At 37.3% G+C, this 26,171-nt stretch overlaps 3 protein-coding genes across 3 annotated transcripts; all 3 read right to left on the reverse strand.

Annotated features, from left to right (window-relative positions):
- Positions 1 to 975: 975 nt before the first annotated feature.
- Positions 976 to 1,665, reverse strand: LOC131179873 (ethylene-responsive transcription factor 1B-like). The gene has a single exon (XM_058146700.1). It carries the CDS (start codon positions 1,588 to 1,590, stop codon positions 1,180 to 1,182), a length of 411 nt encoding a protein of 136 aa, XP_058002683.1. The 5' UTR covers positions 1,591 to 1,665; the 3' UTR covers positions 976 to 1,179.
- Positions 1,666 to 18,635: 16,970 nt separating this feature from the next.
- On the reverse strand, positions 18,636 to 19,165 carry LOC110671703 (uncharacterized). Its single transcript, XM_021834250.2, has 2 exons — positions 19,093 to 19,165; positions 18,636 to 19,021 (listed from the first exon to the last, which is right to left on the reverse strand). The coding sequence occupies exons 1-2, from the start codon at positions 19,163 to 19,165 to the stop codon at positions 18,636 to 18,638; spliced, it is 459 nt and encodes a 152-aa protein (XP_021689942.2).
- Positions 19,166 to 25,112: 5,947 nt separating this feature from the next.
- On the reverse strand, positions 25,113 to 26,070 carry LOC110671688 (ethylene-response factor C3). The gene has a single exon (XM_021834236.2). The coding sequence runs from the start codon at positions 25,969 to 25,971 to the stop codon at positions 25,309 to 25,311; it is 663 nt and encodes a 220-aa protein (XP_021689928.1). The 5' UTR covers positions 25,972 to 26,070; the 3' UTR covers positions 25,113 to 25,308.
- Positions 26,071 to 26,171: the final 101 nt, after the last annotated feature.

Raw genomic sequence — 26,171 nt, forward strand, 5'->3', positions numbered from 1 at the left:
TCATCACCGCCTCGGCTTGATTCACCACAGTGTCTTCCTCTACCACGACCGCGTCCTCCGCGTCCTCCGCTTCTTCCTCCTCTTGAATTAGCAGAAGCTTTCTTGTTCTTTGTAGCCTCCTCTCGCTTTCCACTCGGCTCTAGTGAGAAGGAGTGTTTCGTCCGACTTCCCACCACGGCTAAGTAAGCGTTCTTCATGGGCTTTTAGTGAACCTATCACCTCCTCAGATTTGGTGGTTAGGTCACCGAATTCTTCTATGGCGGATACGATCTGTAGGAACTTGGATGAGACCAGTCTCAACAATTTTTTCACTACCCTTTCTTCTTCTACAGTATTTCCAAGATTCCTTAATTTGTTGACAATGATTGTAAGCTTTCCTGAGAAATCATCAACATTTTCGGAATCCCCCATTCTCAATGCTTCGAACTCTCTCCAAAGCGTTTGAGATCGTACCTCTTTAACCTTGTCAGCCCCCTGGTTCATCATTTTTAGCATATTCCATGCTTCCTTGGCGGTCTTCTTTGCACCCAACTGAAGCAAGGTATCTTCCCCTATACCTTGGTAAATGGCAGCCAATGCCATTTTGTCTCTGCGGCTATCAATTGGATCAGGTGACTCAATAGCATCCCATACTCCTTGAGCCATCATAAAAACCTCCATCTTTATAGCCCATGCTGCATAATTACTTTTTGTCAGCATAGGATATTTTAACGACACTGAACTTTCTTTCTCAGGGAACAAGGTTCTCATTTGTGATAGAACTTTCTATCTTTGAGGCTTCCTCTTTTTCTTTTAACTCTCTCTCTCTTTTAGCTCTCTGTAATTCAATATGAGACATTTTGGGCCTTGATCTTAAGGCTCTGATACCAAATATTAGAACTAAAACAGCAAAAACAGAAATCAAACAACAGCAGATAGAGGAAAAAAAACTTTTTTTGCTATTTTTGTTATTAGACTTTTTTATATATATTTCAAACCTCTAAATTACTCCCCTCTTTATAGTCTGTAGAGGGAGTTTGTTACAGAAAAATCAGCAATTATTATGCTAAAAAATAGTTTCTACATGGACTGTTTCAGCTCCACTTTTATTGTCCACTACTCCTACATACTAGCAGAAGAAATAACAAATAAACTCAATCAAAAAACAATGACAGCAACATTTAAATTTATTCAGCAAGTTTATAACGGTAACACAGCTTGATCATAAGCTAAGGCTGCAGCTTCAGCTGTATCAAATGTTCCTAACCATACTCTTACTCCATTTCTTGTTGAATCCCTAATCTCCGCCGCATATTTTCCCCAAGGACGCCTTCTAACCCCTCTATAAGCAATTTCCTGAGTAGGTTCCTCTTGATAATAATCACCTCTGGAGCTTACCTCCTCGTAGTGGGTAGAGTTGGTGGGAGAAATGGTATCAAAAGAGTTCATGGGGGCTTCATTAAGGACTCCTAAGAGAAGCATTTCCTCGGAGTCATTTTCGTTGAAGGGAAGGGACTGGGCGTAGAAAGACTCAAGGGAGCTGAAGGATGAAGATGATTGATCAGGGGAGAAATGGGAGTAGTTTTGGCATTGAAAGAATGAAGAATCCATTTCTTGAACTTAATTTGAACGAGTACAAAATCCCTGTTCTCTTTTTGAGCACTCTTAGATGGTGAGGTGGTCTTTGTTCGTAGAAGGATTTAATTTGTTTTGGAGGCAAAAGGTTTATATAGGCACATGAGAGAGGGAAAAGGCGAAAGGGAGAAGATTATATGAACATGGCAATTGGTGGGCACTTTCAACATTTTGGTCGTTAGTGGAGCCTACAGAGGAGATATCACACGTGAGTCAAAAAGGTTCGTGTGGGGCAGGGCGGCTAGGTCAAATGAGGGCTCATGGTGACATCAGGTTGATGATTTCATTTTCATTTGGGTGGGTTGGATGGTGGCTCCGCCAGTCGGACCAGTCCTTAAGGGGGCCTTGTCCAGCACTCCACTTGGCAAATTATTGATTTGTAATAAATGTCCTTTTACTTGTTTTAGTGTTATCTTCTGCTTGTTATGCTCATCATTGCCAACAAAATGGTAGCTCAAGACTGCAATTGCTAAATACTCCTTTCAGCATTAGAATTAGGTATCTCCATAGTCCTTGGTGGACGTTGTTTGATTACCAATTTAAGTTCCTTGCACAAAATTTGCTCACTGTTTGATGAGGCAGGGAAATAATAAAGAAATTATTATCCAGATTAATAATTTTAGCTATTAAATATGTGTTTTATTATTAAATTTGTCATTCAAAATTTTAGTAAGATTTAGAGAGATACATTTTTCTAATTTGAGTAGGAGAAATATTTTTCAATTTGATGGAATAATGTTTCTTATATATAATATAATTTTTATTATAATATTATTTATAAATTAAGCAAGATTTTTAATTAAATTATGATAAAAATGAATAGAGTATAATAAAAAAGTTTATTTGACTTTTAGGCATTGATAGGGGCTTTTGCCCATTATAGAGAAAGGACATAATCTAAAAAAAATAGACTATTTTATATTATAGTCTCACGTGGAGAAAGAATTTCAGACTAAAGTGGAGAAATGGTATAATATTTAAAAGGGAAAATTTTTTTGTCTATTGATGGGCTCTTGTTGAAGGCTAAGAATAATGAGAATGACTCAGTAATATATTTACAACGAGTAGTTATACAATTAGGATTATATTGAATATAATTTAATTAAAGGTGAGATAGCATTGAGTTTATAAATAATGATTTATTTATTAATAGTGAAATATAATAATGTTCATAAATATAACCCTACGTGAAAATGGTGAATCATATAAATATTATTATTGATTTATATGTTTACTTTATTTTTTTATAGTTTATATATTTATATGATGCACAACATGATAACTATTATTCTTTTTATTTATAAATAATTTAGATTTTCCCATAATTAACTATATGAGTATAATAGGGTCTCTTGAAATATAAACTATTCAAGAATATTAATAAAGATTAAAATATAGTTTGTTAAAAAAAAATAAAATATATAGAGCCTTATCAAAAAAAATATTTAAATATAATGGATTTACCCTTCATTTTAAGTATTAAAAAAAATAATAAATCAAGATAAGCCAAGATTATTTTTTTTTTCTTAGAAACAGACAAATTGAAGCAAAAAATGCATTCGGATGTGAAAATTTTTTATTTAGACAAATTTTCTCTTGAAATACGACAACAGTTTTATAAGGCGCATATTATTTGCAAACAATGGGCGGAATCCCAAATCCTTGACCGGCAAATTAAATGGGTTGAATTTCTTTGGTTTCAAAGACCATGTCTTCTTGGTATATTCCATGCATCTCTTCCAATTCCCTTTTCCCACCACCTGCACCAATCATTCTTTTTGGAGTTTATCAAAATTTGGTGCAAAAATTGTCATCGTCCATGCATAAATTTTAAGGGCCTATCAATATCTTATAAAACAAAAAAAGTTAATGAAAAATAAGTTAATGAAAAATTATTTTTTATAAAAAAAATTAAATTATTTATATAAAAATGTTTTTCTCTCTTAAGATAATAAAATTATTTTTTAAATTTTAATAATTTTATTAAAATATAGAAATATTTACACATACATACATAATATAAGTATATACTATTAATTTAATATTATAACTAAATAATAAAAAATATTTTCATGAAAAATATTTTCTTCCATGCACAAATTATTTTTTATGAAATAAATGAAGTATAATTATTTAAATTTAAATTTAATAATAATAATAATAATAATAATAATATTATTATTATTATTATTATTATTATTATTATTATTATTATTATTAACATACATAGTAACATTAGATTTAACACATGTACATATGTTTACCACAATAATAGTGTAACACCCCAAAATTTTTTATTTTATGAGCATTTTTAGTATTTTAATTTTATTAAATTTTTGGAATTTTTTTGAGATTTTTCGGATTTTAAAAATCGGGTTTGATTTTCCGAAAATATAAACTTTGATAATTTTTAAAAATTAATTTAAAGACCACGTGGCAAAACTAAAAATATATTTGGAGTTTACGTATTTTTCTGAGTTCTCTGAAATTTTTTTGGAATTTTTGGACCTCATTTTCGGTTCCGAGGCAGAGTAAAAATTTAAAATTTTATATTCTGAATCGAACCGGCAGAATCGAACCGGACCGGATCGGACCGGTCGAATCGGACCGGCCTTTTTCCTTCTTCCCTTTTTCTTCCTCGCGCGCGTCGTCCCTCTCCCTTTTCTCTCTCGTTTCTCTCTCCTCCACCTCACCACGGCCACCGCCTCACCAGCCAGAGACCGGCCGCGCCGCCAACCAATGGCCGGCCACCGCCCGAACGGGAAACGCGCGTAACGCTCGCGCCGCTCCAGCTTCCGGCCATCCGGCCGATCCGGCCACCAATTGGACCGGGTCTTGTGTCCAAAATCATCTACTCGGCGAGAGCTTTCCATAGACACCAAGAACGCCGAAATCCATCGAGCGGATTGTCCGATTTTTGCTCGGGAAGATTTTAGCCCATTTCAACTTTTGGGCTAGATTTCTCGAAAACCGTGAATCCCACGAGAAAACCGAGGCCACCAGCACGCTCCATTCGTCGAGAGCTTCGCAACGACATAAATTTCGAATTTTTCCGACACCGTTTTCAGTGGGTCCCATGGAACTTCGCAGTGTTTTTCTGAGCATTTAATGGGCTTAGAAAATTCTGAAAAATTTATGTACTAACCCCTATGTTATGGGCTTCGTGTAAGTATCCTCGATTGGAGGAAATTCGACAGTTGACCGGGTCTGCAAATTTCGGGCCAGACAGACCCGTTACCGGAAAAGTCTCCGAATTGGACCGAGGTTTTGGCTAGCCCCCCATTGTCAGACGTCCCGAGTGCGTTCCCGAAGTCGGAATCGGCAAAGGTAAACCCGAACCTTGCTTTTTCGTAATTTTCTAGTGCTTAAATAGGATTAAAAATCCATAAAATATTCGTGGTAGCTTAGAAAATTACGATTCTTTTTGCAATAGCTTAGTAATATTGGTGAGGACCGCGGGGCAAATTTTTATAATTTTTAGAGCTTGTTTGGGCAGTTTTTGCAAAAATGATCAATAATAAGGACTAAATTGAAATTTTACATATTGTGATGGATGACTGATTTGATGGGCCCAGGAGGGGCTGTGTGATATGATTGAACTGTTGATATATGGATTGTGAATATAGAAGTGCGTTTTTAGCCCTTTTGCAGGTTGGGTAGGTCCTAGGTATAGGGAGACTCACTGGATTTTCTGACGACTTAGGACGTAATTGGTCTTTTTCTTTGTTTGTATTGAGTCAGATTGTATTAAATAATTGTAATATAATTGTCAGGTGAGCCGGGACAGCCTTCTTCCTCCGCCCAGCCGCCTCAGTGACCATCGTCAAGTCTGTGAGTAGAATATTAATTTTAATTGTAATTTAGATATTATTATATGTTCAGCATGCCCATGCATCACTTATATGCATATATTTATGTAGTTAAACTCTAGGCACGATTTATGTTGCATTCATAACTGTTGATGTGCCATGGTTGTTGTTGTGGTAATTTGGAGCAGCAGCGTGCGTTGGCGTGCGTGTGATGTGGTGTGGACTATGGATAGGACAGGCGATCCACGGCTTGAGTAATTCGCTGGGACCCGATCCTTCGAGGGGTAGTCACGGCTTGAGTAATTCGCTGGGACCCTCGATTTGGTTATTAAGTGGAAGTCCGAGCTTGAGTAATTCGCTGGCACCAGGTTGGATTTAAGAGAGCTGCATAGGGAATCAGCTCCCATATGTTATGATTGATACTACAGGGTGTGTGAGTGCTCCAAATTACCTTTTTGATGTTATGATGTGAAAATGTTGTTGATGTTGCATTTCACTCTACAGGGTGCATTAGTTCTAGATAGTTATAGAGATTATGGTTAAAATTGATAATTTACTCTCTGAGTCGAACGCTCACTCCTGTTCAAAAATTTTTACAGGCCACAGGAGGATATTTTGTTCTGGGTTAACCTGCTTTTCTACTTCGCAGGTTGTTTACTAATATTTGTGTAATTTTAATTACTCCTAGAATTTCCGCATGTGTTAGCAGTAATTATTTGAATTTGGTCTGTAATATTATATTCATGTTGGACCTATAAACTTAATATCTTAAGTCTGTTTTGATGGATTGGATGAGGGAGCTGAGCTCCCATTTATTATTATGTTGATGAGTATGTGGAGGGTGAGCTGAGCTCCCCAATGGATTGTTTATTGTGTTTTACAGGTCGGGTGAGTCGAAAACTCCCCGTTGGAAAGTCAATCATTTTATGGCCGGACTCTGTCCGTTTGTTTTCTTGATATTGGGCCCAAATGGGCCTTAGAGTTGGGTTAATGAATAGTTAAGGCTTACTATGGGCCTCAGGGGCTTTAGGCTGGCCCAGGTCCTAGTGCCGGTCCGGCCCATAGGTTGGGTCGTGACAAATGTGGTATCAGAGCTTAGGCTCCAGATTCTTAGGGAATGTTGTCTAAAGTGTTGGGAAAAGTCTAATAGGAGTCACATGCGGAAAATATAGGGTCCATATTCATCTTGCATTGTCATCTTTGCTTCTAGTTTCTGCTCCATATGTTATGTATAAATATGAGTCTATAGAGCTGTATAATGTGCAGTTTTGAATTTTTGTGGGCTAATGCTGCTGAATTTCAGGAAAATGCGTAGAAGGTGAGAGCCGCCATCGCACTGCAACTGGATGTGCTCAAGAGGTGTCAAGACAGATGAGGCGCCGCCCGAGGAGGCGGGGTAGGAGGCCTAGAGCTGCTCAAGTAGAAGAGCAGCTACCCACAGTTCAGGAACAGTCTTTCATGGCACAGGGTCCCATGGACCCCATGGCAGCTACTCTAGCTGGGTTGCAGAGGACCATAGATATGATGGCGCAGTATATGGTCCACCCTCCACAGCAGCAGCAGTCCACCGCACCAAGAGGGGAACCTTACAAACAGATCATAAATTTTAAGAAGTTGGTGCCTGGTACTTATGATGTGTCAGACGATGCATATCGGTTTCTGGATTCCTGCATGTGCAGAAATGTAATTACAGTTGACTGACAGGAGACTGATAGAGTGTATGCAGCATGTCATGGGGCCTATGCCTAGACAATGGATGAATGACTACGTGTTACCCCGGATGGAGGGTTTGACATGGGCTCAGTTTGTGGAACTTTTTATCAATCGGTTTGTGCCAGAAAGCTTCAGAGATCAGAAGCAGTGGGCCTTTGAGGCCTTAAGACAGAATGGCAGGTCTGTAGATGAATATGCTACAGAATTTCTGGAATTGAGCAGATATGCCCCTACAGCAGTAGCTACAGAAACTATGAAGGTGAAGAGGTTCCTAAAGGGGCTTGACAGGAGGTATGCGAACCTGGCCATGATGTCGGATCAGTCTTTTGATGTGGTGGTTGATCGAGCCAGACAGATTGAGATTAGCTATGCTGCGGATGACAGTGGGAGAGCAAAGAAAAACAGAGCAGAGGGTTCTCGTGTCCCTTCCATGGGTACTCGGACGGTGGTGGCGTGGTAATTACAGAGGAAAGGGTAGGAGCAAGAGAAGTGGTTTTAGACACGCACCACGAGGATCTGCACTGTGGTACGGATCCAAAGAAGGGTCACAGCTGGGTACAGCAGCCTGGTCAGTTCAGATCCTCTTTGGCACCGTGTGCACAGTGTGGAAGAGGACATTCAGAACCTTGTTTGATGGGGTCAGGAGTATGCTTCAGGTGTGTGGCCAACGTGTCACTTTGCTAGGGAATGCCCCATGTTCACGAGCCACGATGGGGTCACAGTGGTTCATTGCAAATGTTCCTCGCCATTGTATCCGGTACTTCCAACATGGCAGCAATCGATTCAATGTGGTCGAGGATAAGGGGGACGTGGATTTGGAGGCGGTCAGAGGTAGAAGTCGATCGTGGTTACGCCACTCGGGTAGGGGTCAAGCTCGAGTTTTCACCCTGACCCACCAGGATGCTCAAGCTTCAAATGCAGTTGTGGCAGGTATTCTTCTGGTCTGTTCTTATGAGGCTCGTGTTTTGATAGATCCGGGTGCTACGCACTCATTTGTCTCCCCTGTGTTTGCCATGAGGTTGGGTAGAAACCCTACAACTTTAGAGTGCCCTTTGTCATTAGCTACCCCACTTAGCGACAACATAGATGTAGATATGATTTTTCCGGGTAGCACAGTAGTAGTGGATGGAAAGATCCTCCCAGCAGACTTGGTCCCTCTACCAGTAATGGACTTTGATGTAATTTTGGGGATGGATTGGTTGGCAACTCACTATGCCACTTTAGACTGCAGGAACAAAAAGGTGTATTTCCACATACCTGGTGTGGAAGAGTTTAGCTTTGATGGCGACAGGAGCATGGCTCCATATAATTTGGTGTCAGCAATTAGTGCTAGAAAAATATTGAGGCGTGGATGCCAAGGGTATTTGGCATTGGTGAGAGATACATCTGTAGAAGGTGTCAGCATGGAAAGTGTTCCTGTTGTCAGAGAATTTATGGATGTCTTCCCAGAGGAGCTCCCAGGGTTGCCGCCAGGAAGGGAAATAGAGTTTTGCATTGATGTTGTGCCGGGTACAAACCCCATATCGATGCCACCTTACAGGATGGCACCAGCAGAATTGAAAGAGTTAAAGGAGCAACTACAGGAGCTTTTGGACAAGGGTTTTATACGTCCGAGCACTTCACCTTGGGGCGCTCCTGTTTTATTTGTGAGAAAGAAGGATGGGTCATTGAGGTTGTGTATCGACTATAGACAGCTGAACAAGGTGACTGTGAAGAACAAGTATCCACTTCCTCGGATCAATGATCTGTTTGATCAGCTCCAAGGAGCTAGATTCTTTTCCAAAATAGACCTGCTATCAGGCTACCATCAGTTGAGAATCAGGAATGAGGACGTGTCCAAAACGGCTTTCAGGACAAGATATGGTCATTATGAGTTCTTGGTGATGTCTTTTGGACTCACTAATGCACCAGCAGCCTTCATGGACTTGATGAACAGGGTGTTCAAGCCATTTTTGGACCGTTTTGTCATCGTGTTCGTAGATGACATTCTGGTACACTCTCGGACCGAGGAAGAACACGTGTGGCACTTGAGGATGGTGTTGCAGACGTTGAGGGAGCACCAGCTATATGCCAAATTTTCGAAATGTGAATTTTGGCTAGAGAGCATCTCATTCTTGGGACATGTGGTTTCTAGTGACGGCATTCAAGTGGATCCCAAGAAAATTGAAGTCAGAATCGATTGGCTTAGGCCTACAAATACCTCGAGGTGAAGTTTTCGGTTTAGTAGCTACTATAGGCGTTTTGTACAAGATTTCTCCAGATAGCGGCTCCCTAACTAAGTTGACCAGAAGAATATTCCATTCATATGTAAAGATGACTGTGAGGTTATATTCCAGAAGCTTAAGTAGTGTATAACCACATCACCTGTGTTGACACTACCTGTGAGTGGTGAATGATACACCGTGTATTGTGACGCCTCCAGAGTTGGCCTAGGGTGTGTTTTGATGCAGAATGGAAAGGTAGTGGCTTATGCTTCAAGGCAGCTGAAGAGGCATGAGCAGAACTACCCCACCCATGATTTGGAAATGGCGGCTGTAGTCTTTGCACTAAAAATCTGGAGACACTACCTGTATGGTGAAGTGTGCGAGATATACACCGACCATAAGAGTTTGAAGTACATCTTCCAACAGAGGGATTTAAACTTGAGACAGAGGAGATGGATGGAGCTTCTGAAAGACTATGATTGCACCATCCAGTACCACCTTGGAAAGGCCAATGTTGTGGCAGATGCCTTGAGCAGAAAATCTTCCGCGGTTTGGTGCACATTTCAATAGAGAAGAGACCATTGATTCAGGAGGTACATGAGTTGATGGATCAAGGTTTAATCCTAGATCTTTCAGATGAGGGGGTATTGTTGGCTCACTTTTCAGTGAGGCCAGACTTGAGGGACAGAGTTAGAGTTTCCCAGCACAGAGACCAACAATTGATGAAGATCATAGAAAGAGTACAGCAAGGTGAAGGTGGTGAGTTTGGATTTACCAATGATGGTGCCCTAGTACAAGGTTCTAGGATATGTGTGCCCGATGTAGACAACCTCAGGAATGAAATCATGCGAGAGGCACAGTACACACTGTACAGTGTCCACCCAGGTTCCACCAAGATGTACCATGATGTGAAGGATAGCTATTGGTGGAATGGCATGAAGAGAGACATAGCAGACTTTGTGTCCAAGTGCTTGACTTGTCAGAAAGTGAAGTTTGAACACCAGAGACCGTCAGGGAAGCTGCAAGAGCTCCCTATCCCAGAATGGAAGTGGGAAATGATCACTATGGATTTTGTGACTGGGTTGCCTCGTACCACGCGAGGATATGATTCGATATGGGTAATTGTAGACCGCTTGACCAAATCAGCTCACTTCTTGCTGTCAGAAGACTACATACTCGTGGCACAGTATGCGGCTCTACATTCGAGAAATAGTCGATTGCATGGAGTTAAACTCCATAATATCTGACAGAGGGCCCCAGTTCACTTCTCGGTTTTGGAGAAAGTTGCAGGAGGCACTTGGCACGCAGTTGAACTTCAGTACGGCTTTCCACCCTCAGACAGATGGACAGTCCGAAAGGACAATCCAAACACTGGAAGACATGCTTCGCATGAGTGTCTTGGATTTTGGAGGTCAATGGGATGAGCAGCTAGCTTTGGTGGAGTTTGCCTACAACAACAGTTACCACTCCATCATAGGGATGGCACCCTATGAGGCATTATATGGAAGAAAGTGTAAGTCTCCTCTGTGTTGGACAGAAATGGGGGAAGCGAAGGTGCATGATGTAGACCTAGTGCAGTACACTTCAGAGGCAGTTCCTTTAATCGAGAACGGCGAGGCGGCTTTCGATGAAGCGTAAGAGTTATGCAGACCCCAGACGGAGGGATGTGGAGTTTGCAGTGGGCGACTATGTATTCCTGAAGGTTTCTCCAATGAAGGGAGTTATGAGATTTGGAAAGAAGGGCAAGTTGGCACCTCGGTATATTGGACCTTTTGAGGTTACGGATAGAGTTGGAGCAGTTGCCTACCGGTTGGAGCTACCACCCAACCTCTCTCACGTTCATCCCGTGTTTCACATCTCCATGCTCAGGAAATACATTCCAGATCCTTCTCATGTACTGCAGCCGGATGTGATAGAGCTAAAAGAGAACTTGACATTTGAGGAGCAGCCTGTAGCCATAGTGGACTACCAAGTGAGACAGCTGAGATCAAAACAGATCCCTATGGTTAAGGTTTTGTGGAGGAGTCAGTCAGTGGAAGAGTGCACCTGGGAGTCAGAACGGGACATGCGCAGCAAGTACCCTTATCTGTTCAATGTATAATCATGTGCTTTATTCTGCCTTGTGTAAAAATTCGAGGACGAATTTTCTGTAAGGGGGGAAGAATGTAACACCCCAAAATTTTTTATTTTATGAGCATTTTTAGTATTTTAATTTTATTAAACTTTTGGAATTTTTTTGAGATTTTTCGAATTTTAAAAATCGGGTTTGATTTTTCGAAAATATAAACTTTGATAATTTTTAAAAATTAATTTAAAGACCACGTGGCAAAACTAAAAATATATTTGGAGTCTACGTATTTTTCTGAGTTTTCTGAAATTTTTTCGAAATTTTTGGACCTCGTTTTCGGTCCCGAGGCAGAGTAAAAATTCAAAATTTTGTATTCTGAATCGAACCGGCCGAATCGAACCGGACCGGATCGGACCGGTCGAATCGGACCGGCCTTTTTCCTTCTTCCCTTTTTCTTCCCCGCACGCGTCGTCCCTCTCCCTTTTCTCTCTCGTTTCTCTCTCCTCTCCACCCCCAGCCGCCGCCCGGCCAGCGGTCGGCGCGCCGCCCAACCAGCCGGTAGGTGCCTCCGCCGAACAATGGGAAAAACGCACGCGAAAACGCCCCCTGCGCGCGCGCGCCGCTCCAGCTTCCCCGGCCAAATCTGGCCGATCCGGCCACCAATTGGACCGGGTCTTGTGTCCAAAATCATCTACTCGGCGAGAGCTTTCCATAGACACCAAGAACGCCGAAATCCATCGAGCGGATTGTCCGATTTTTGCTCGGGAAGATTTTAGCTCATTTCGACTTTTGGGCTAGATTTCTCGAAAACCGTGAATCCCACGAGAAAACCGAGGCCACCAGCACGCTCCATTCGTCGAGAGCTTCGCAACGACATAAATTTCAAATTTTTCCGACACCGTTTTTCAGTGGGTCCCACGGAACTTCGCAGTGTTTTTCCGAGCATTTAATGGGCTTAGAAAATTCTGAAAAATTTATGTACTAACCCCCATGTTATGGGCTTCGTGTAAGTATCCTCGATTGGCGGAAATTCGGCGATTGGCCAAGATGCGCAAATTTCGGGCGAATGGACCGTTCTGGAAAAGTCTCGAATTGGACCGAGGTTTTGGCTAGCCCCCCATTGTCAGACGTCCCGAGTGCGTTCCCGAAGTCGGAATCGGCAAAGGTAAACCCGAACCTTGCTTTTTCGTAATTTTCTAGTGCTTAAATAGGATTAAAAATCCATAAAATATTCGTGGTAGCTTAGAAAATTACGATTCTTTTTGCAATAGCTTAGTAATATTGGTGAGGACCGCGGGGCAAAGTTTTATAATTTTTAGAGCTTGTTTGGGCAGTTTTTGCAAAAATGATCAATAATAAGGACTAAATTGAAATTTTACATATTGTGATGGATGACTGATTTGATGGGCCCAGGAGGGGCTGTGTGATATGATTGAACTGTTGATATATGGATTGTGAATATAGAAGTGCGTTTTTAGCCCTTTGCAAAGTTGGGTAGGTCCTAGGTATAGGGAGACTCTGCGATTTTCTGCGACTTAGGGCGTAATTGGTCTTTTTCTTTGTTTGTATTGAGTCGATTGTATTAAATAATTGTAATATAATTGTCGTGAGCCGATGACCTTCTTCCTCCGCTCAGCCGCCTCAGTGACCATCGTCAAGTCTGTGAGTAGAATATTAATTTTAATTGTAATTTCGATATTATTATATGTTCAGCATGCCCATGTATCACTTATATGCATATATTTATGTAGTTAAACTCTAGGCACGATTTATGTTGCATTCATAACTGTTGATGTGCCATGGTTGTTGTTGTGGTAATTTGGAGCAGTGTGCGTGCGTTGGCGTGCGTGTGATGTGGTGTGGACTATGGATAGGACGGGGCAGTCACGGCTTGAGTAATTCGCTGGGACCCGATCCTTCGAGGGGTAGTCACGGCTTGAGTAATTCGCTGTGACCCTCGATTTTGTTATTAAGTGGAAGTCTAAGCTTGAGTAATTCGCTGGCACCAGGTTGGATTTAAGAGAGCTGCATAGGGGATCAGCTCCCATATGTTATGATTGATATTACAGGGTGTGTGAGTGCTCCAAATTACCTTTTTGATGTTATGATGTGAAAATGTTGTTGATGTTGCATTTCACTCTACAGGGTGCATTAGTTCTAGATAGTTATAGAGATTATGGTTAAAATTGATATTTTACTCTCTGAGTCGAACGCTCACTCCTGTTCAAAAATTTTTACAGGCCACAGGAGGATATTTTGTTCTGGGTTAACCTGCTTTTCTACTTCGCAGGTTGTTTATTAATATTTGTGTAATTTTAATTACTCCTAGAATTTCCGCATGTGTTAGCAGTAATTATTTGAATTTGGTCTGTAATATTATATTCATGTTGGACCTGTAAACTTAATATCTTAAGTCTGTTTTGATGGATTGGATGAGGGAGCTGAGCTCCCATTTATTATTATGTTGATGAGTATGTGGAGGGTGAGCTGAGCTCCCCAATGGATTGTTTATTGTGTTTTACAGGTCGGGTGAGTCGAAAACTCCCCGTTGGAAAGTCAATCATTTTATGGCCGGACTCTGTCCGTTTGTTTTCTTGATATTGGGCCCAAATGGGCCTTAGAGTTGGGTTAATGAATAGTTAAGGCTTACTACGGGCCTCGGGGGCTTTAGGCTGGCCCAGGTCCTAGTGCCGGTCCGGCCCATAGGTTGGGTCGTGACAAATAGAGCCATCTTAAATACAACTTTGTATATCTCTCTTCAAATAATAACTTGGAGGTCTATGAATGAAATTAAGTATGTGTTTGTTTTGTATAAAATATTTTTGTGAAAAATATTTTTTATATTTATTTAGTGTTTGAGACACTCAAAAAATAATTAATAGAAAATATTTTCTTATTAAAGAGAAAATTAAGTCATTATTAAGAAAAATAATTTTTTTTAAAAGAATAAATTATAAAGTAACTTTTTTTAAAGAATAAATTATTTTTTAGAGATTATTAAAATGTGGAAACACTCATTCATATATACATAATATAAATACATATAATTAATTTGATATTTCAAATGAATAATAAAAAATATTTTTTTAAAAAAATTTATCGTAATAACCTAAATTTTAAATAAAAAATTTATAAATTTTAATGGTATTTAAATATTATTTTAATATTATCTAACTAATTTATATATATATATATATATATATATATATATATATATATATATATATATATGTATTAAATCAAAGTTTTACATTGTGTATTATTTTATTATATATAGCAATTGATATTAATTATCTTTATTTATTTTTTTTATTGTCATTATTAAAGTTTAAAGTTTTTATTTAATTTACCTAATAAGGTTGTTATTATGGTTATTTGAAAGGTAAATTAACATGACTTAACTATATTACAAGTTTTATTTATTTAGTTTTAAAGAGTAAATTTTTAAATGTGGTATTATTATATTAATTATATTGTCTTAATATATATATATTAGTGTATTCGTATATTGCAAACTAGTGCATAGTACATATTTTGAATAATAATAATAATAATAATAATAATAATAATAATATACCATAACCAATAAAAAATCAAGATTCTACCTACCATGGCCACCGAAATGGAGCTACTGCTCCTTCCCTCTCTGCGTCGTCTTCCATAGCAAGGGGATCCTCGCACCAACGAGCCTCACCAATTGGACATGAACAACAGCTAGAAGGCTATTTTAGTGAGGCACTTTCGGGACAACACCCAACAGCAACTGAATAGAGGTGGAATCCTCCATTCTTTCCGGCGATGCAAAGGGAAGAAGGTCCAAAGCTTTTATCTTCCTTCTGCCATTCTAGCCATTGGATCGGAAATCCGAGACCACTAATGAACTCAGGGCGACGAAATCTTCGAAATGAGACTGGCCCCGCTCTGATTGGACACGTTAGAGAAAGGCCATTATCGGACGGTTTATATCGCTGGTGCGATTAGATTAAAGATAGCTCACCCGCGCCATGACCGCATTTTCAGCCAGATTCAGCTGTCTGGCGGCCTGTCTCAGAACATGATCGATATTATAGTCAATCCTAACATATTTAGACGTTTTGGACGAGTTTCAGGTGTCAGATTTGGCACAGGTAAACCCAAACTCTACATTGCTCAATTTTTTTGCGTTGTATTTGAGTTAGAATAAAATTTATAAAATATTCGTGGATGATCAGAAAAATTATGATTCTTTTTGCAATAGCCTTATAATATTTTTAAGGACCGCGGTGCAAGTTTATAGAATTTTTAAAGTTAATTTGGATAGTTTTTGAAAAATATTAGTTTTACAGTCTTATAATTGAGTTGTCTAATATTGTGATTATTGTCTGGTTTGGAGGGTCTAGGAGGGGCCATATAATGATGATAAGATATTGGTTGAGTTTAGAAGTGTTCTTTAAATCATTTTTGCTGGTTGGGTAGGTCTCAGGCATAGGGGAAACTCTGTCGGATTTCCGGCATAAATTAGACTGTCTGTTGTCTCTTTAGAGTTTTATTGACTTAATACTGATAAATTTATAATATAATTATTTAGTTGATCGAGGTCAGCTATTTTCTTCCATCCAGCAGCCACAATAGTCCTCGGTGTACTGTGAGTAAAATATTAATTTTAATTATAATTTCGATATTATTATATGTTCAAGTATGCCCATGCATCACTTATAAATATGTATCTATATAGTTAAACACTAGGCACATTTTATATTGCTTTCATAATTAATGAAGTGCCATGGATGTTGTTTGTGGTAATTTGAAGTAGTGTGCGTGCGTGTGATATGATATTGGATATGGACAAATGGGTAGACACGGCTTGAGAGACACTCGCTGAGACCCGGTCCTTTATGGATAAGTCGGGATAGACACGGCTCGAGAGATATTCGCTGGGACCCCGCATTTAGTTTATTAAGCGAAAGTCCGGCTTGAGAGACACTGGCTGGCAGAGGTTGGATTAAGAGAGCTGTATAGGGAATCAACTTCCATATATGTATTGTTTGAACAGTATTGGGTGGGTGAGTGCTCCAAATTGCCTTTTTATTGTTGTGATGCGATTTGTATGAAATTTATGATGATGTTGCATTTCATTCCTTAGGATGCATTAGCTGTAGATAACTATAGAAATTGAGGTTAAAATTAGTATTTTATTCTCTGAGTCGAATGCTTACTCCTGTTCACCTATTTTTCCAGGCTATAGGAGGAGTTATTTTACAGAGCAACCTGCTTTCTTCCTTGCAGGTTTAACGTTGGTTATTTAATTGTTTTATTTTTTTTTTTAAATTTGAAATCTAGAACTCTGCATGTGTTAGTAGTAATATGGACCCGAATAAAAATATTTAATTTTATTTACTTATCGGGCCTAAGTTTTTGGGCCTTGGTTACGGATTTGAGAATAATAAAGTGTACAACGGGTCTCGGAGACTTTATGTAGGTCCAGATCCTAGTACCAGTCCGGCTCATAGATTAGATCGTGACATTTATATATAAATTATTTTTAATGAAACAAACAAAACGGATTAATCAATTTGACCAGAAACATCAATCAGTGACACTTTCTGATCCACAACATGACGTCATGAAATCAACAGATAAAAGATAATTGAATAAATTTCAACTTTAAGCTTTAAGTGATCTGAGTCTTCATATTATGCGTGGAGTTTTCTAATCTCAAACTTTGTTTATATATATATATATATAATTACAGATATAAAATGGAGAATTGAACTTGAGTTTACAGATTCAAGACTAAGCTATGCTCATTGTTGCTTTTTTTTTTTAAATAATTAATAATATTAAAATCATCTTAAAAAATTATGAGATTTTGAAAACTAAAGTCAAATAAAAAAAAAAGGAGATCCCATTAATAATTGCAAATATTAAATAAAAGAAACAGCAATCTGGTAACTCATCAAGGTAAGTGCATGAACCTATACATACAAGAGAGAGTTTTGGATCCTTTGCTTATGGCTAATTTATATTTTACACGTTTGGTTTAACATCAAAAGAGGAAGAAAAAAAAAATTATTGGTGTTATTTTTATATTCTTTTCTTTTTAAGTCACGTGTGTGTTTTGGAAAGGCTCTAAAATATATTAAAAATATTAAAAAATAGTATTTCATATAGGAATAAAAAAAGAGGAAGAAAAAAAAATTATTAGTGTTATTTTTATGTTCTTTTCTTTTTAAGTCACGTGCATGTTTTGGAAAGGCTCTAAAATATATTAAAAATATTAAAAAATAGTATTTCATATAGGAATAAAAAAAGAGGAAGAAAAAAAAATTATTAGTGTTATTTTTATGTTCTTTTCTTTTTAAGTCACGTGCATGTTTTGGAAAGGCTCTAAAATATATTAAAAATATTAAAAAATAGTATTTCATATAGAAATAAAAAAATAAGTTGCAATCAATTATTGATAACTTTAGAAGAGCATGCTCATTTATTTTGAACAAAAAAAGATTATACTTGCAATTAATGCATTAAAAATGTAATTAATTCCTTAAAAATGACAATATAAAAGGCGACAATCATAATTCTACCCAAAATGAAAGAGGAAAGCAAGAACATGAAAGCTACTATAATTAAAGATTATTCACATGGCATTGCGTATTTTAGCTAGCAGTCACTGTCATTTTCTTTTTTCTTTCTGGGAGTCTTCCCTAGTCTACAGGACAGTAATCCAAGACTAATCTATTAATTCCTCGCCAAAATGATGCTTTCATTTATCTGTAACAAAAACACGTACCATCAACCATATCACAAGTTCTAATTAAAATATCTATGGTGCCTTGTGGAAATCTTAGTGATCCTTCGTTTTCAGGCAATCTCATTCTGATGAACCTTTTGATATGCTCAGTGCTCTTGACAAGGAGATGATCTCCAGACCTATCCCAAGTGTAATTTTCAATACCTTTTATTTCCCATTAATTTATAATCACAGAAGAGCAAATTTCCACAAGAAAATCCTGAGACCAAGAACAAATTTAAATGGCCGTGGATACAGTTGCAAAAAGTTCTCTCTTTGCTGACCCAAAACCAATGTATGATCGATTTAATGGGTCGAGAATGGAGTACTATATAATGGATCACTTGCAAGGAGAAGATCAATCTCTTACAGTTGGCTTTAAAACAAGAGATTGTAGAAATGGAAGCCATTTCTTTGTGGTTCTGCAGGTTTTCGTTAATTTATTTTCTTATTTTTTCTCACATGGTCAAGTCAGGAGACGCTTCACGTAAGTTTAAGTTACTCCAAGAAGCGCCGGTGATGACGCCACCCACCATTCGACCACCTGAAAAAAACGGATGTGGACCTAATATTTGTCCTGGATCACCGCCGCCACCGAAAATTCCACCACCTGTGGCGTGTACACCACCACCACCACCGCCGCCGCCACCACCGCCTGTGGCGTGTGCGCCACCACCACCGCGGCCATGTTCATGTTCATCATCAGTACCATCACCACCACCAGTAACACCATCACATACATTTCCACCACCTTCCACTGCAGTCAATCCTTCTTCTCCACCTGAAATCAATCCTCCAATAGTTTCAAGTCCATTTCCATTTCCATTTTCACCACCAGCACCATCTTAATTAGTGTATGCCAATATATATGTGCAACTACACGTACGCCACTATGACTAGAATAACATGGAAAACTTGTTTTCGTCCGTTTGTTTTTAGCAAGTGCCCTATATGTAATAGCCAGTTCATCATATAATTTCTCTTCCATTTGTGTTTTTAGTCCTTTTGCTTCTTAGTTATTTATCAATTGTTGCCAAGTTTTGAAGTTCTTTTTCTATTTTAATAAAATTTAATTGCTTATAAAAAATTGTTTTTTTCGAATAATAATTTATAAAAATTATATTATTACAAATATTATATATTTATATTGTTTTTGTATAATTATTTATCTGAATACACCAAATTGAAGATCGAAAAGAAATGATGAATATAATCTAACAGTTACTGCATATATGTTAAAAGAGATTTAAATTCAACTCCTCTATCTCCTACATATATAATAAAAGATTAAAAAAAATTGAAGATGTAGAAGACATCCAAATTGTTGAACATTTATTAAAACAAAAAAAAAATGATAGCTGACTTATTAATATTTCTTGGTACATGAACAAGTAACTCAAATTTATTTTAGGGAATGTTATAAAAAAATAAACTATAGTGTATCGACTTATTTCTAATTAAATACAAATTGCCACAAGCAAGGCAGAACAATTTCTGTAGTTAATACCAAATGCAGCCAAATCATAGTTGGCAAAAGTTGACTTCACAATTTTTTGAAGTATTAAAAAGAGGGGTGAAATTAAATAAATAAGATTCACATGTTTATATCTTAAATTTATTTTTAACTTTCTCTATTAAAATATAATCATGTGGGGATTGGGAATTGATATAAGATCATAAAGATGATGTATTAAATTTGTATATGCACATGATGCCCTTTGTCTAATATTGTCAAGTAAAGATCATAAAGAAGTTGCCCTTTTTATAGTATTGTCAAGTAAAGATAATAAAGAAGTTCCAAATTCGAATTCCTCTAAAACGAAAATAATTACATATGGTTTTTTAAGTGGTAAAGATTTGTTTATTATTTGTTCATGAAATAATGTATAATTTAATTATTTTCACACAATTTCACAGATTGCAAGCATATATCTTTCCCTTATAAATATGACTCCATAGACAGCTCAAAAATCCCACAATTCAATACGTAGGTCTTCAACCACAAAACAGCAATGGAGGCTCGTCGATATGTGCTCGCAATTATCTTGCTAATTGGAATGTTTTGCACTTTTATAAAATGGAGCATCAAAGAATGGCCTTGGAGGTTGTTAAGCGTCTACCAATTAGAAGGACAATTCCAACAGTTCAGCTGTTTTCTGCTCCGGCCGCCGGTATCGCCCGTCGTCAAGGTGCCCCACCACATGCACCACCTGGGGTTAACAGTTGAAATCAAATTATGTTACCCTCACTCTATATATATAGCATAGTCAGGGGATTGTCATTGCTAGTTGAATAATTTCATGATTTATATATAAATTTATTCAAATAATATATTTAATATGATGACGATTTATGGCTTCTTGCTCCAATTTTATTGTCTTGACTCTTGAGTTTCTTTATGCAGGATCCTAATTAAACCTTGAAGTTATAAATCATTTTCTTTTACAACCTACAATGGTGGATTCCTCCAAGTCCAAACTCATTTCCATTTTCACCACCTTCCCTTGAAGAAGTTAACAATACACTCATTTCCAAGATAATAATTTGCCATACAAAACTCCAAAAATGTCCAGCCAATCCATAACTGGCAAAGTTGACTTGAGTATCCTTGAATCAATAATCAATAAATGAAGGTTGTGGGATTTCATAGAGATCCATAAAAAGAATAGAGCTTAATTCAGTGGCATTTGACTCATCTCCAAAATTTTAAAGTCTTGAATTTAAATTTTAATTAGAGTGATTTATAAATAAAAAAATAAAATGATTTAGAATTTAACTTTATTGACAAAACCTTCACAGACATCCAGCATTTTCTTATAGTCAAGAGAACTTGACTTTATAGTGAAGCAATAACAGGGGTACTCAAAGTAAGTTCAGGGTTGAAAGTCCGCTTTATCTCCTCCTATAAAGCAACGCAAGTAGTACACTGACTTGCGTGTATGAACAGGCACAACCGATCATGGAGGGTATTTGTTCCAAGATATTTGTAATGGTGTTGATTTTTGGCATTATCTTACTTGCTGTCATTACTTATAATTGTCATGATAAAGGCAAGGTTATGCCTGCATCTGCCTATCATCATCAATTGATTCAGGCCAGAAAGACCTTGCGGCTTATGCTTGATTATCACACAAACCTTCTGCAGACAAGGAGGAGAATTCCAGTAGCTCATCGCATTCCAGCTCCCCAGGCCGCTCATTCACGTCAACAAGTGTTTCACCACCCACCGCCGCCTCTGCCGCTGCCAAGTCCTGCTCCTTGCGTTGCTTAAAAACTCCTGTTTATTTCACTGTATCTCTATGTGTACAATTTAGTAATTTTTTCTGACAATTTTTTTTAACATTTATATCCCTCGCCAGAACTTTTATATATTATGTATTTTTTTAATATATTAGAATCTGTTTCATTTTTAGAATCTAATCAATGTCCTCAGAAGCATTAAGGAAACCACCTCCATATTTTACCATGAAGTGTCATTTCTCACATGTTTTGTAATAAATCCTAGCACAAACCTCATAATGGAGGAAATCTAGTTCTTATCAGTCTTATATGCCAAAGCATTTGAAGTACCTGTTATCAATCTTTATGACTTTCTCAACAATGATGATAATTAAAAGTTTCTATTATGGCACTTCCTGAAACATAAGACTATTGAAATAAATGGAGTATGGGAAATGCCTTATGAACAGGAAACCAAAGTCCACTCTCTGCTGATTCTCCACCTATCATTTTTCAGGAATTCTAACGGAATGCTTTGGTCTCAGAATTCTCAATATGAATGGAAAACCTATGAAGACACAATTACTAATCACTGGTAGATGGCAATCATAAGGACTGAGTTTAACACTCACCTTTATGCAATAAACAATTACTAGCCCAAAGGAAGAATGATTAACTGTACCTCTCTTGGACCTAAATCGCAAGAAGCTTCACAAATTAGGACCACTGAAGCATGGCTCCTCCCTGAGCCATATCCTACTTTGACACTTGGCCTTAAATCCTCTGGTCTTGACTACACTCATCCTCTCTGGCAAGATTCTCATGACCCTATGGACGTGGAACAAGAAGAAACCATTGAAAGTGCTGTCTCTCTGAATCCTGAAAAAGGACAAAGTCTCTGGTATAAGCATCTGTATGGAAAAATTAGGTTTGATGACTCAAACTATGATAATTACAACTTAAACCCTAGCCAAAATTTTATGTGACTGTCTCAGCCTCGAATACTTTTCTGTAACCGTCACCAGTTTATTTGTATTAAACTTTAGTTAGTATCTATACTTAAAAATAATGGTGTATATTGTGTATTTTTTTAATATATTAGAATATTCTCAGTATTCGATTTACGGTCTATAAATATTAATTCTTTTGAAGTTTGCAATTGCTCCTTTTAATATCATCTTCTCCAATAATTGAATCTGATTTCTCCCATAAAATCCTAGTAAATTTTAACATTGCACCTAACATTTATTAATTATATATTATACATTTTGATGATTATTTTTCTTCCACCTTCAAATTTGTTGTTAAATTTTAGTATCCGACTGTACTAAAAAAAATTAAAAATTTATTATTTTTCTGTTAAGAATTAGTAGAGAGAGAACTATATTTATGTAATAGTAAATGTAATTTATTTAATTTTATTAATTAAATATTATTACAATTAAAATTTAAAATTATTAAAAAAATTATTACTACAACTGAAAAAAATAAAACAACATTATAAAAACATTCAAAAATTTTTACAATCTTTATTTTTATTTATTTATTCATTTTTTTTACCATTAGCCTAAACTAAAACCTGATCCCTTCGTCTAGTCTATCCTCTTTATCTTTAGGCCTCTATCAAGTGTCTAGCGTGGCCTGTGGAACACCCAGCAGGACTATTAGAAGATACACAAGAATTAGGCAAATTTAGCCCAATGTAAATGGGCCAATGGAAGACCCCAACATGTCCATCTAAAACTATTTTAATCCTTTTGGTTGGAGTTAAAATGGGCATGGGACAAGGGGTTGGGTTTGTGCATTTCCATTGTTATTATATTATTAAAATTATTATGTGTCTCCATTATTATATTGTTATTATTTTTTTACTAAAAATAATATTTTATTGATGAAATATGGATTACAAGCCCAAATCCATTAAACAAAATGGTTGCTACATAAATCAACCCAAACCCATAAATCCAACTCTTAAGAATACGAGAACCCTATGCTTATGGGTATGACCCAAACATATGACCCAAACTATCTTCTTCGTCAGCAAACCAATGTCGACTCCACTTCATCGACTTTTAATGAGTTTCACCAACCTACAACGAGAGATCTGCGAGTTAGCTTGTTAACTGAAGCATGCAGAGAAAAAAAAAACTTCAATATCAGAACAAGTGCTTAAACCCAAACAACTGAGAAACCTTCCTTGCTCAAAAGCTATCAAACCCAGATGGAAAACAGAGGAAAATGCAGCAGAACCATTAAGCAATCAGGGACTGGGACCATGCCGAACGAACCGGGAAAGGCTAGCAAAGGTGACCTAATAGCGCTCACCTCCGTGACTGCCAGCCGACAAAGCTCCAAATAGTTTCACAGCACATAATAGGGGAGCCAACTACAGCATGCAAAGTATCCCTCGTAAACTCAACTACATCCCCATCTAAAAAAGAGGTATTGATACTCCAAAAAGGAGAACGAAAGAAACTAAGAAAGAAAATGAAAAGAAAGCCAGCTGAGAAACCATATGACCCTATCTAAAGAAAGAGAAATGGAGGAGGGTCGATGGCCAGACGGTCGGACTTTTCAGGTACTACACTTGAAAGCTTTTAGAGACGGGATGGAGTGTAGGGGTGGTAATTTTAGACACGGTCCACGAATACGACATGAACACAACACGAAAATATAGGGTTTGAGTTAGACTTATATATGTTCGTGTCGACTTATTTATGACACGGTTATAATGTTGTTGTATCACGAGGTTAACCAGCTAATCCGACTTGACACATTTATGACACGATTTAATGTTATTGACCCGTAACCAACTAAACCATTTGACCCATGAACCCACTCATGTTAAATGGATTAAGTCATGTCAATCGTGTTAAATAGATTATTTCGTGTTAAATAGTTCGTGTCATATTGAATATACTTAATACAATTTAATATTAATCGTGCCGTGTCGTGTAACCCGTATAATAAAAGGGTCGTGTTTGTGTTTAAATTTTTGATACGATTGTTAATAATGTCGTATTCGTGTAGACCTTAATTGTATTCGTGTCGCGTGTTGACACCACATGAACACGGTATCAACCCAAATTGCCACTCCTAATAGATTGTTTAGAATAGAAAGAAAGGATGGTGTTTTAATTTAGAAAGGTTATTAAATTATTATTATTAAAAATATTATTTACCTCATTATTATTATTATTAAAAAATTAGAGTTTGGTTTTTAAGAAAGCTTCAATTATCTTGACTGGCATTATATCATTTTACTACTTATTAAATTAATTTCTATTTGGTGCAGATTAATTGATAATCATTTCTTTTCCTTCGAAGTCCATTACTTACAGTATTTTCCATCTGGGGATGTGAGGAGAATAAATATATACACATAACCATTTTCAAATTAACACTTCCATTCGATCGTGTATAAACTTGCAGGACTCAACCATGTAGACGAAAATTATAATAAATTAAACAAAAAATAGGCACCATTTCCAGTCTTAAGGTAAATCATTACTACTTTTATATATCTGTGGCCAGTGTTGTGTTTGACTTGTTGAATGAATGCATGGGCAGATATGATTTGTGGATTAATAACTGTCACTAACTGTCACAGCCTAAGCACAATTTGCTACTATAAAATAATAATCACTTTAGATTAAACAAAGATTAGTGAGATAACACTTGGTCCCCTCTTTAGCCAAAAGACTACACCACCAATCAAAATCAAACCTTTAACCATATTCCATCATTCAGCAATGACGAATAAATAAAATGAAAGGTCACAATCTCCATCATCTAAAAATTGAACCATTAACTTAAAGAAAGATTAGAAAATGTTTAGACAATGCGATGATATTAATTAATAGTGTCGCCAAAACTAATAAGAACTATTCAACTAATATTAGCATAGAGTGATCACCAAGAAGTGGCAGTCTCCGAGAAGGTTAGAAGCTCCTCCAAGTACTCGGCTCCTAGATCTTCTAATACCACCACATTTTCATTTCTCATTTCCTTGACTTTCTTTTTCTTGCTCTCTCCTTTCCTCTTCTTTGAATGGATCTTTTTCAATGCTAAAACTGGTGAGTAACCCTCCTTGAATTCGTAGTTCATTTCTTGAAATGACTTGAGAACTTTCTCCATAGGAAAATTTAGTATAGCCAGTGAACCTCTTATTGCCAATGCAGCTTGATCATAAGCTAAGGCTGCAGCTTCAGCTGTATCAAATGTTCCTAACCATACTCTTACTCCATTTCTTGTTGAATCCCTAATCTCCGCCGCATATTTTCCCCAAGGACGCCTTCTAACCCCTCTATAAGCAATTTCCTGAGTAGGTTCCTCTTGATAATAATCATCTCTGGAGCTTACCTCCTCGTAGTGGGTAGAGTTGGTGGGAGAAATGGTATCAAAAGAGTTCATGGGGGCTTCATTAAGGACTCCTAAGAGAAGCATTTCCTCGGAGTCATTTTCGTTGAAGGGAAGGGACTGGGCGTAGAAAGACTCAAGGGAGCTGAAGGATGAAGATGATTGATCAGGGGAGAAATGGGAGTAGTTTTGGCATTGAAAGAATGAAGAATCCATTTCTTGAACTTAATTTGAACGAGTACAAAATCCCTGTTCTCTTTTTGAGCACTCTTAGATGGTGAGGTGGTCTTTGTTCGTAGGAGGATTTAATTTGTTTTGGAGGCAAAAGGTTTATATAGGCACATGAGAGAGGGAAAAGGCGAAAGGGATAAGATTATATGAACATGGCAATTGGTGGGCACTTTCAACATTTTGGT

Source organism: Hevea brasiliensis, chromosome 5 (assembly GCF_030052815.1).
Source record: "Hevea brasiliensis isolate MT/VB/25A 57/8 chromosome 5, ASM3005281v1, whole genome shotgun sequence".
NCBI lineage: Eukaryota > Viridiplantae > Streptophyta > Magnoliopsida > Malpighiales > Euphorbiaceae > Hevea > Hevea brasiliensis.

What these genes read in the sequence shown, in the direction of transcription:
- LOC110671688 (XM_021834236.2), bottom strand. Translation starts at nt 25,971, where the DNA reads ATGGATTCTTCATTCTTTCAATGCCAAAACTACTCCCATTTCTCCCCT.
- LOC131179873 (XM_058146700.1), bottom strand. Translation starts at nt 1,590, where the DNA reads ATGGATTCTTCATTCTTTCAATGCCAAAACTACTCCCATTTCTCCCCT.
- LOC110671703 (XM_021834250.2), bottom strand. Translation starts at nt 19,165, where the DNA reads ATGGAAGAGAAATTATATGATGAACTGGCTATTACATATAGGGCACTT. An exon ending in AAACAAACGGACGAAAACAA is followed by an intron (nt 19,022 to 19,092) that starts GTTTTCCATGTT and finishes ACACTAATTAAG; the next exon opens with ATGGTGCTGGTGGTGAAAAT.